The sequence below is a fragment of the Agrilus planipennis genome, unplaced genomic scaffold, assembly GCF_000699045.2.
Source record: "Agrilus planipennis isolate EAB-ADULT unplaced genomic scaffold, Apla_2.0 scaffold252, whole genome shotgun sequence".
Taxonomy (NCBI): domain Eukaryota; kingdom Metazoa; phylum Arthropoda; class Insecta; order Coleoptera; family Buprestidae; genus Agrilus; species Agrilus planipennis.
The window spans coordinates 281,021-292,835 of NW_020442420.1; the positions used below are offsets into that span (position 1 = coordinate 281,021).

The 11,815-nt window shown below is 36.0% G+C and overlaps 1 protein-coding gene across 1 annotated transcript in view; it reads right to left on the reverse strand.

Annotated features, from left to right (window-relative positions):
* LOC108739743 overlaps positions 1-11,815 on the reverse strand; it is a 97,937-nt gene that overhangs the window by 21,002 nt on the left and 65,120 nt on the right. The window contains exon 4 of the mRNA XM_025980200.1: positions 2,957-3,057. Within this exon, the coding sequence (XP_025835985.1) occupies positions 2,957-3,057 (101 nt within the window). The remainder of the gene's footprint in view (positions 1-2,956; positions 3,058-11,815) is intronic.

Genomic DNA, 11,815 nt, shown 5'->3' on the forward strand with positions numbered 1-11,815 from the left:
AATCTTTCTACATGTAGCTCGTATACAATATATGTATATCTAACACATCATATTTAAATTACATGTCGCAATCTGATTTTGTAGTCCGTAAAACAGAAGGGTCTGTTGAAAAATAGTTGAAGGGGTAGAGAAAGAGAGAATAATATAAAAAGAACGAGAAGCAGCTTTTACAAATATTTATATACAAGGACTCTCCAAAAAGTATCGTGAATTTTCAATTTCCGCTGATTACATTTTCCATTTTTTTATAGCGTTATGTTGGTACTCATGTCTCTCACTTATCCATACAAGTTTGACCATGTTGAATGTTCAGTTAATTTTTGACAGCTGCTTTGCTTGCAGGTGTTTCGACTCGTTTTCGATTTTTGCCTATCCCAAAAAATGGATCAAAGAATCTGTACCAAATTTTGTGTGAAAAACAAAATTAAGTGCGCGGACGCATTAGGGAATGTTGACTGTACCATATGGTGAAGCTACCTTTATCGGTGGTACGAAATGTTCTCAGAGGGCCGAGAAGATGAGAACCAAAATTGCTCAGTTTCGACCAAAAACGAATCGCATGAACATAACTAAGGAGCTGTTGGACTCTGTCCGCGACAACCCAAATTTGCTTCAGGGGGTCATAACCGGGTTTATGGTTAAGTCGTGGAAACCAAAGCTCAATCATCCTAATAGAATCTGCAATACGAGCCAAAACCGAAAAAAAACGAGGCAATTTAGGTCGAATGTTAATGTTTTGTTTACAGATTTCTTCGTTTGCAGGGGCGTGGTGCATATAGTGCATCATGAGTTCTTGCCACAGGGTAGAATGGTCAATAAGGAATATTACCTGTAAGTTATGCGCAATTTACGCTAAGCAATTCGACAGAAACGTCCGGAATTATGGAAGAACAAACTTGGCTTTTGCACCATGATAACGTCCCTGCTCACACATTGTTGCTTGTGCGCGAATTTTTAGCCGACTATAACACATTAATAATGCCGCAGCCACCGTATTTCCCAGATCTGGCTCCCTGTGACTTTTTGTTGTTCCCGAAACTGAAGAGGTCCATCAAAGTACGACGCTAAGCTACGATTGACGAGATAAACGCGGCATCGAAGGAGGAGCTGAACAAGATCACAAAAAATGATTTTTTGAAATGCTTCGAGGATCGGAAAAAACGTTGGCACAAGTGTATAATATCTGGTGAGGATTATTTTGAAGGAGACAAAATAGATATTCATGAATAAATAAAATTGTTAAAGGTGTATGTCTGGAGCGAGGTGTTGTACGGGTGCAAAACTGTGGACGCAGCGAAAATGAAAAGGTTCGAAGCGTTCGAAATGTGGTGTTACAGGCGAATGATGAGGATACTAGACCTAGAAAGGATTAGAAATGAAAAGATATTAGAAAGAATAAGGGAACAGAGGACTCCATCTCTAAGTGAATAAAAGATAAGCGAGATAGGTTGGTAGGACACCTTCAAAGGCATGAAAGTCTAGTCCCATACATACTAGAGCCAGAAACGGGAGTTAGGAGGGGTAGAGATAGACCTAGATTAGATTACTTTTCGCAAATAATTAAGGATGTGGATTTTTAAATTTTTAGGGAAATGCGAAGATTAGCTCATAATAGGAAAGAGTGGAAGTACATGTCCAACCAATCTTAGGACTGACAACCTTATAATGATGATGATGAAGGGGTAAATTATATTATTTAACTTTAAAGAGAGCATGTGTTATAAAACTATAAAACCTCACGTTGTTGTTAACAATTAGAAAGAAGTGAGTCAGGGTGGTGAAAAGAATGATACACGGCGATAAACTAGTACGCTAACACCTTATTGCACCTTCACAATGTCGTTCTATTTCTATTACTACCCCAAATGGGCGAATATTGATATAAATGATTATTCAGTTGTCTTTTAATTATTTTAAATGAAATTTCTTAAATATATATTTGGAAAACACCCCGGGTTTTATTTATTCTATGCAACTTTTGTTTTTTAAATAAACCGTTCTAAATTGAATATAAAATTTACTCTAACAGTAACACAACGGGGAAGCTGTTAGTACATCTGGTATCTATAAAATCCAATTATGGTATAATTATTAAATTTTCCATAATCCACACAAAGTCTAGCAGATTTCTGTTCGGATTATTCAAGCATTACTGTACCCAATACCATAAACAAAATAAAATTCTGCATAAACATTTTGAACAATCCATGTAGAATATGCTTCCGTTGAAACCAATGTAGAGATTGACTTGAAATGTGAAAACTTCATTTTATTAAAGCCTCAATCGCTGTTGTTTTATTTTTACTCATTTTTCTTTATCTACGATTTACATTGTCGGAATATGTCAATACGAACGAATTGCTTTAGACGGAAAAGCGACAAACTAGTAGGAGAGTACTGTCAAAAAGTGATAATTGCAACCATTTTTCTTTTTTTTTTATATAAATTTCTTACAACATAATTTTGGAATAGCTAAATGTAATTCCGTCCATAAAATAAAGTTTTTTAATAATATAAATGTGCTTACTGATAAAAAACAGACACTGTAGTTTCAAGAAATATATTGATTACAATCGTTACAACTGTTTCAGTATATCATTAGCTTCCTGAGATGAACATTCATTAAATACACAAAATAAAATAAAACCGAGACGCTATTAAGAAATAAAGTAGAACTAAACGTGAGTAAAGATTTGATTTTTCGTGTCAGAAGTTAAAAGGAGTAGATGCAGCTTAACATATAGTTAAGGATGTGGGATATTCGAGTTTTAGGGAAATGCGAAAATTAGCTCAAAATAGGAATGAGTGAAGCTGCGTGTTCAATTAGACTTAGGAATAACAAGCCCATTATGATGACAATGATGCCAAAAAATCGAGTTTGTTCATTTTAAAATAAATAAATCTCTTAAATTAACAAAAAACCCTTACAATTTTTATCCATCTAATTATTTCTTACCTGAATGTAAAACGCGGGACCTCTTGTAACTTGAAATCCATTATTTTCGGAATTATCGACTTGTAAAGCGAACAAGGCAGCAGCAACTATTGCCAGTAGTGCTGCAATAAAAGGAAAAAATATTTTAAATTTTAAAGTATATTTCCTGTACACCATTAACATGAGACATAACAAGTGCACAATATATTGTAGATAATATTTTGTATCTCCACAAAAACTATGTAACTACACAAGTCCAATTACAAAGACGTTTTACTCGTTTGAAAAAGCTTTACTGATGGAGCCAGTATTTTAGCTACTAATTAATATTAATCCTTCTATAAACATAATTACGGGAATTACAATGTTGCAATAAACGGCATAATGTGGTGTATTTAATCGTAGATATGTGATTTATTTGAAATCTTTGCATTTAAAATGTAAATACAAAATACGAAATACTTGTTTCTATTTTCCCCTTAAATACTTTTTTGTGAAAAAACATTTTGTATTTCATTTAAAATACTCTTCCAGAGAGAAATTAAAACCGAAGGGGTTAAAACTTATTTATTTTTAAAAACCAACCGTTTTGACTTTAATCTTACACTGAGTATAGGCAGAAGACCATTGGGATATGGTTTTTATTTATTATTCTTTCCAGATGTATTTTCTATTTGCAATATGCAAAGTACTTTTTTCGCGTTAATGGCACTATTAATTGAAGATAGTATAAGCTTACAATAAGGCAAAGGAACATGCCTCTTAGTACTTTAACTTGAGAGACCAAACAATTTCTGAATTTCATGGAAATGGATAATCCAGAGTATTGTGGATTCGATACTGTTTTCCGGGATGTTTTGCGGAGCTCTATCAATCACGACTCAGCACTATAGGTACTAAAGGCGCCTTCCGGTACGCGGCGAATCCGGAGCTTTTTCTATCCTTTCCAAATACCAGGTTTTTGGATTGGTTTAATTTTAATAGGTATAGAATTATAATAAGGTTCTGTTGAATTTTTACGTCAAGGATAAGTGTTGTTGTAACTGACAGTATATTACTTTATACATATTTAATGACAAATAATATACTCGATCAAATGATCAAGTACTGCTCTTAAATCTTAAAAAAAGGAAAAATTTAATTATCAGTTTTCTGCTCGCCTTATGTACCATCGTTTTTAGTGTATATGTAAATGTTGTTCCGTCTGCCTGTTTGCTTATTGTCTCTATAAAGCTACGAAGCTAGTGCGTTATTTTATTTTCCTTTACTTATAGGGTTTGTCCGGAAAGTAATAGGACTGATTTCCTTCCGCCGCGACAGAGTCAGAAGAGGCTTTTCCGTGCGACGTGTTTCTGTGAGTGGTGCAAGCCGAAAATGCAGCGTTCGTTAGAGCAGAGGTACGCGATTAAATTCTGTGTGAAACTCGGTAAATCTGCGACAGAGACGTTTGATATGATCAAGCAAGCTTACCCAGATGTTGCTTTAGCAAGAAGTGGTGTGTTTCGGTGGCACCAGGTCTTTTCAGAGGACCGGCAAGAGGTCGTCGATGAAGACCGTACTGGAAGACCTTCGACTTCGACAAACGTCGACAATGTGACTCGTGTGCGCGAAGTTTTGAACTCAGACCGTCGACTAAGTATTCGTTTAATTGCCCAGATATTAAATTTACAAAAAAACTGTGGTTCATGACATTGTGACGGAGCATTTGAACAAGCGCAAGGTGTGCGCGAAGATGGTCGCAAAAGTGTTCACTGACGACCAGAAATTGCGGTGAGTGGAAGTGTGCCAAGAAGTGGCAGCGCTGCATCGACGCAGAAGGAGCCTATTTTGAAATATTTTTTTTTTAATCGATTCAGTCCTATTACTTTCCGGACAAACCCTGTATTACACATTCTACCATCTATTTGTGATTTCATATGAAAAAATATGCCGCCTTTATTAGGTACTAGCTTTGACCAGCGACTTCGCTAGTGTTGATGCCCTAAGTGCGTGTCAAAGTTAACCAAAAATACAATAATTTGATAAATTTGTCTTTATGTTCTGACCACGATCATCGGAATAAAAATAAAAGTTTTTAGGTTAAATGTACACTTTGCATAGAATGACAGTAAATACTGTCCTTTACCGAGATGAAAATAAATTCTTGCTATTCCTCGGGAACAGTATTTTTTTCTGGATTAAAGGTACCTTATATCCTTTTCGTGTGCCCCTGACAGTATGTCTACAAACCTTCATGATGATTAGTTGAGTAGTTAAGGCGCTAAGTCGTACTAAACAAACAAACTCACGTTTGCATTTATAATATCAGTTAGGATTTATGGCGCGCGTCTTATCCAATCTGCAAACTTGGAATAGATTACGTGGAAGATTGGCTTAGAACGATAATAACTGATTAACTTCTTCGTCAACGATGTGTACTTTTAATCTTGTTAACAATCTGCGGTTGGCCACGAAACCAGCAACATATCGCAGTATCTACGTTAGCCTATTACATGTCGACGCCTATAAATTATTTGATGCAAACGAAGAATAATACATAAATATGTCCATGTGCGTAAGTGTATATTCATTATACAGTGTGAGTAATGGGAGTTTAAACACGAGTAAGTGTAAAATAGAGGTATTTCAAAATACAATGGGACGCAAAATATACGAGGTGCGGATCTTACAGTATTTATATTATACATTTCACAAGCATTGACTTGACTGTTGACCATATGCCTGCAGAACTCCAGATAAACTGTAAATAGAGGCCGCCAACAATTTAAACTGGTAGATGTAGAAATCAATGCAGAAATGCAAATTTTGTCACTGCGCAAACAAAGGTCATGGCCCCTGAGATTCTGGATTATCTCCAATAGTCTACGAATATTTTCTCTTAAAACTGTTAATCAAAAAGCCCCGTTTTTGGCATCTCTTTTTTAAAGCGTTCAAATAGAACGAAAAGGTGATAAATACGGATATAATCCAAGACAAAGCCTTCAGTTTCATGCTTGTATAAGGTCTGTTCAAAATGTATCCTAAATTTTGTGTTTTTTCAAAAATTATTTATTTATTCATGAATATCTATTTTGTCCCCTTCAAAGTAACCCTCACCAGATATTATACACTTGTGCCAACGTTTTCTCCAATCATCGAAGCACTTAAAAAAACCTTTTTTGTGATCTTGTTCAGCTCCTCCGTCGATGCCGTCATTATCTCCTCTATCGTAACGTAGCGTTGTCCTTTCATGAGCCTCTTCAATTTTGGGAATAAGAAAAGTCACAGGGAGCTAGATCTGGGGAATACGACAGCTACGGCATTATTAGATTATTAGTGTGTTGTTTTTGTTCAAAAATTCGCGCACAAGCAACAATGTGTGAACAGAGACGTTATCACGGTGCAAAAGCTAATTTTTGTTCTTCCACAAATCCGGGCGTTTCTAGCGGATTTTTTCGCGCAAATTGTGCATAACTTGCAGGTAATATTTCTTATTGACCGTTCTACCCTATGGTAAGCACTCATAATACACCCCATGGACCACACTCCTGCAATCGAAGAAGACTGTAAGCAAAACCTTCACATTTGACCTAACTTGGGGCACTTTTTTGATTAAGCTTTGGTTTCCACGTCATAACCATAAACCCATGATTCGTCACCGGTTATCAACCCTTGAAGCAAATTTGAGTCGTCGCAGGCAAAGTGCAACAGCTTCTTAGCAATGTTAATTCGATGCTCTTTTTGGTCGAAATTTCGTGGCGACTCGTCTCATACCCAAATCATTAGTAATAATCAAAAGGTAGGAGCCAATCGATATGTTTAGGTCCTCAGCAACTTCTCCAAGGGTAATTCGACGATTGGTCAATACTTTTTTATTTACTTCATCAATTTTTCGTCTCTTGTTGACGAGCTCGTGCGTCCGGCACGCTCTTCGTCGTTCACATCTTCTCACCCCTCTAAAAATTGTAAACGGTAAACGTTGCTTCGATCCAAGGTAGCCTCACCATATGCCACAGTCATTATTCAGAATGCCGCTGCGCACTTAATTTTGTTTTTCACATAAAATTTAATACAGATTATTTGATGCATTTTTGGTAATAGGCAAAAATTGAAGACGAGCCAACATAACGCCAAAAAAAATTGAAAATCGAAATTACGTAGCCAGGAGAAATTCAAAATTTGCAATGCTTTTTGAATAGACCTCGTATATACCAATATTTAAGATTTGAACTCCGAATTTCTTAGTTCGAGAAATGTGTACATCAGCTTAAACAGATTCCAAAATGGACCATATTTTGGGCAATTAGTCATTTCGGTTTGATCATACCGCAAAATGAGTATTTATTTCAGTTAAGAGGCGAATTCAGTATATGAGTCTAACATACATGGTATATTGACTAAGTTTAGCAAAGGTTTATCACTGTGCGGATGTTCCAAAATATGCGCATGCCAGTAAAATAACTTTTTATCGCAATATGTAATTATTTTTTGCATAAAATATGGCATCAGGGTTGCATCAACCTGCGCTCATTAAAGATGCCTATTTCTTCCACCAAATCTTATAAAATGTGCGTATGTCCAATAGACAATATTCAAAGGTATTATAGATTGAAAACCAATCTACCTATTTACATAATACTAAGTCGAGTGCTATAGTACATTATGTATCGAGGGAAGAAACAGGGTTATTTCAGACTGTATGTTTATTTCCGAGGTACGTATACTATTTTTTGTCATGTTTGTGCGGAAAGCTCGTCATTAAATTGATAGTTGGCGAAATAGGAGTAAATGATTTAGAGGTTAGAAATACATTGTCATTGAACAACCGATTTCTGCGCATGCCCATAAACTTCAGCGCATGCGCTCAAAAGACTAATTTCATTTCCTCCCGACTAAAACACGGCTGAAAAGAGGCCATTTCTTCCCTATTTCATAGCATGCAAAATGAGATTTCCGCGCTAACATGACAAAAAAGTAATATCTATTGGCAAAAAAAAACAGAGTAAAAAGCAACAGCTTTAGTTTTAATTAGTTATTATTTATTTTATAGTTATTATTTATTTTATCAGTATCACTCCAAATACTACCTGACTATAAACATGAAAATTGTCTACATAAGCATATTATCGTGTATGACACATCGTCGTTAAGTGAAAGTGATATGTCATTAACTTAGATGACAAATAACAATGAACCGAGAACAACACCATCAGTGGCGCCCAAAGTGATGTGTCATTTTTTTTAATAAGGCAAATAATATTCATTGCCTTTATTACTGGTATCAAACGAATCACTTAAAAAGTAAACGTTAGTCTTTCATTGAAACGCATAATACAGTGTACTCTCTATGACGCTGGAACAAAATTATGCTGACAGATTTAGATCGTACCACCTCTAAAAATCACATTTAAAAAAGCAAATGGGTTTTCTTTAGCTAACCATCAGCGTATTGTTTTGTTACAGATAAGAACTGTTTCTTTAGAGAATGTTACTCGGTTCATCAGATATGGTTTGAAGAAGGCAAATCAACCGATAACAAGAAGACGTCAACGTTATACAAAGTTTGGGTTTTTAGTTATAAACGATCGTTATACTGTACATAATCATCATTATAAAGTCGTCAGTCCTAAAGACTGGTTGGACACGTATATCGACTCTTTCCTATCCTGAGCTAAACTTAGCATTTCCCTAAAACTAGAACAACCCACATCCTTAACTATTTGCGAACAGTAATCTAACCTACGTCTACCTCTACCCTTCCTAACTCCTGCTTCTGCCTCTAATATGTCTCTGACTAGACCTTCATGTCAGAGAAGGTGTCCTACCAACCTATCTCGCCTATTGCTTATTGACTTCCATAGAGTCCTCTGTTCTCCTATTCTTTCTAATACCTGTTCATTTCTAACCTTTTCTACCAACAGTGCTGAAGGCTTCTAACAACTTCTTTTCCGCAGCGCCCACTGTCCATGTTTCGCAACAGTACAACACCGCGCTCCAAACATACACGGTAAATACGGTATATTTACGATTAATAAAATCAACATACAAAACTTTAACAATTGCCAATGGTCAGTAAGAAATAGGCGTGATACGTTGTGTTTGGGTGAGATTAGCCTTGTAAGGGCTCGTATCAGGCAATATCCTGCTGCTAACTATTAGTAGTGTAGAATAAAGCGACATCACCAAAACTAATTAGCGGTGCTATTTGTTATTGAGATTAAGAACGCATAGATGTTTTATTTACTGTCGAATTTTGTATGGCACTTACATCTGCTGTACACTATAATTTAAAATATGGACTATGTACATCAAATATATTTATTAATTATTAATCGCTTTGAGTTCTCGATGGGCCTGAAAAGAAACTCCTCTCGAAATCAAAGNAATCCAACCCTTTGGACATTCGACATAACTTAACACATCTTTTATCGACTTCCTTTTGTCAGATGGTAAAAAACCTATTCTTGATTAACTCCGAAACTTTCCGGCATAGTCTTCTTTTGTTACACCCTCTGTGTGTGTGCGTTGTAGTTTCCTTTTATGATCTTGTTCGCTGGATGATTTATAGTTTCGCAGCTATCAGCATCAAAGGTGTAAAAAGATGCGGGAATATCGATCCGCCGCCGGAGGCACACGTTTATAACTTTATAATTATGTAAAGATTCCCATGTAACTTACTAACACAGGCTTGTTCATTATAATCAAAGTCTGCAGATTCTCACTTGTTTTGTATTTTTTTTTAAAGACATTTGTTCACATTGAGTGCATGACATTGAGGTATTCATTGTTACTTTTCATATATGATTGTTTAAATCTATTTTATTAAGGATTTGTCCTATTTTTCTTTTCTTTTAATAAAAATCAGAAACTTGGAAAAGGTCCCCTTTTTTCTTATTAGACAACAGGGAGCTTTAAAAGCAAAAATACGAAGTTGAAAAACTATAATTCAAAGTTACCCTCGCTTTGCGCAACATTTCCATTTTTTTAGGCAAATAACATACACCTATTATATGATACGGCTTTCGATATGAAACATTAAACCTTGTTCAATATCAAGTGTGAAATCCCGGCAATCTTTCTACATGTAGCTCGTATACAATATATGTATATCTAACACATCATATTTAAATTACATGTCGCAATCTGATTTTGTAGTCCGTAAAACAGAAGGGTCTGTTGAAAAATAGTTGAAGGGGTAGAGAAAGAGAGAATAATATAAAAAGAACGAGAAGCAGCTTTTACAAATATTTATATACAAGGACTCTCCAAAAAGTATCGTGAATTTTCAATTTCCGCTGATTACATTTTCCATTTTTTTATAGCGTTATGTTGGTACTCATGTCTCTCACTTATCCATACAAGTTTGACCATGTTGAATGTTCAGTTAATTTTTGACAGCTGCTTTGCTTGCAGGTGTTTCGACTCGTTTTCGATTTTTGCCTATCCCAAAAAATGGATCAAAGAATCTGTACCAAATTTTGTGTGAAAAACAAAATTAAGTGCGCGGACGCATTAGGGAATGTTGACTGTACCATATGGTGAAGCTACCTTTATCGGTGGTACGAAATGTTCTCAGAGGGCCGAGAAGATGAGAACCAAAATTGCTCAGTTTCGACCAAAAACGAATCGCATGAACATAACTAAGGAGCTGTTGGACTCTGTCCGCGACAACCCAAATTTGCTTCAGGGGGTCATAACCGGGTTTATGGTTAAGTCGTGGAAACCAAAGCTCAATCATCCTAATAGAATCTGCAATACGAGCCAAAACCGAAAAAAAACGAGGCAATTTAGGTCGAATGTTAATGTTTTGTTTACAGATTTCTTCGTTTGCAGGGGCGTGGTGCATATAGTGCATCATGAGTTCTTGCCACAGGGTAGAATGGTCAATAAGGAATATTACCTGTAAGTTATGCGCAATTTACGCTAAGCAATTCGACAGAAACGTCCGGAATTATGGAAGAACAAACTTGGCTTTTGCACCATGATAACGTCCCTGCTCACACATTGTTGCTTGTGCGCGAATTTTTAGCCGACTATAACACATTAATAATGCCGCAGCCACCGTATTTCCCAGATCTGGCTCCCTGTGACTTTTTGTTGTTCCCGAAACTGAAGAGGTCCATCAAAGTACGACGCTAAGCTACGATTGACGAGATAAACGCGGCATCGAAGGAGGAGCTGAACAAGATCACAAAAAATGATTTTTTGAAATGCTTCGAGGATCGGAAAAAACGTTGGCACAAGTGTATAATATCTGGTGAGGATTATTTTGAAGGAGACAAAATAGATATTCATGAATAAATAAAATTGTTAAAGGTGTATGTCTGGAGCGAGGTGTTGTACGGGTGCAAAACTGTGGACGCAGCGAAAATGAAAAGGTTCGAAGCGTTCGAAATGTGGTGTTACAGGCGAATGATGAGGATACTAGACCTAGAAAGGATTAGAAATGAAAAGATATTAGAAAGAATAAGGGAACAGAGGACTCCATCTCTAAGTGAATAAAAGATAAGCGAGATAGGTTGGTAGGACACCTTCAAAGGCATGAAAGTCTAGTCCCATACATACTAGAGCCAGAAACGGGAGTTAGGAGGGGTAGAGATAGACCTAGATTAGATTACTTTTCGCAAATAATTAAGGATGTGGATTTTTAAATTTTTAGGGAAATGCGAAGATTAGCTCATAATAGGAAAGAGTGGAAGTACATGTCCAACCAATCTTAGGACTGACAACCTTATAATGATGATGATGAAGGGGTAAATTATATTATTTAACTTTAAAGAGAGCATGTGTTATAAAACTATAAAACCTCACGTTGTTGTTAACAATTAGAAAGAAGTGAGTCAGGGTGGTGAAAAGAATGATACACGGCGATAAACTAGTACGCTAACACCTTATTGCACC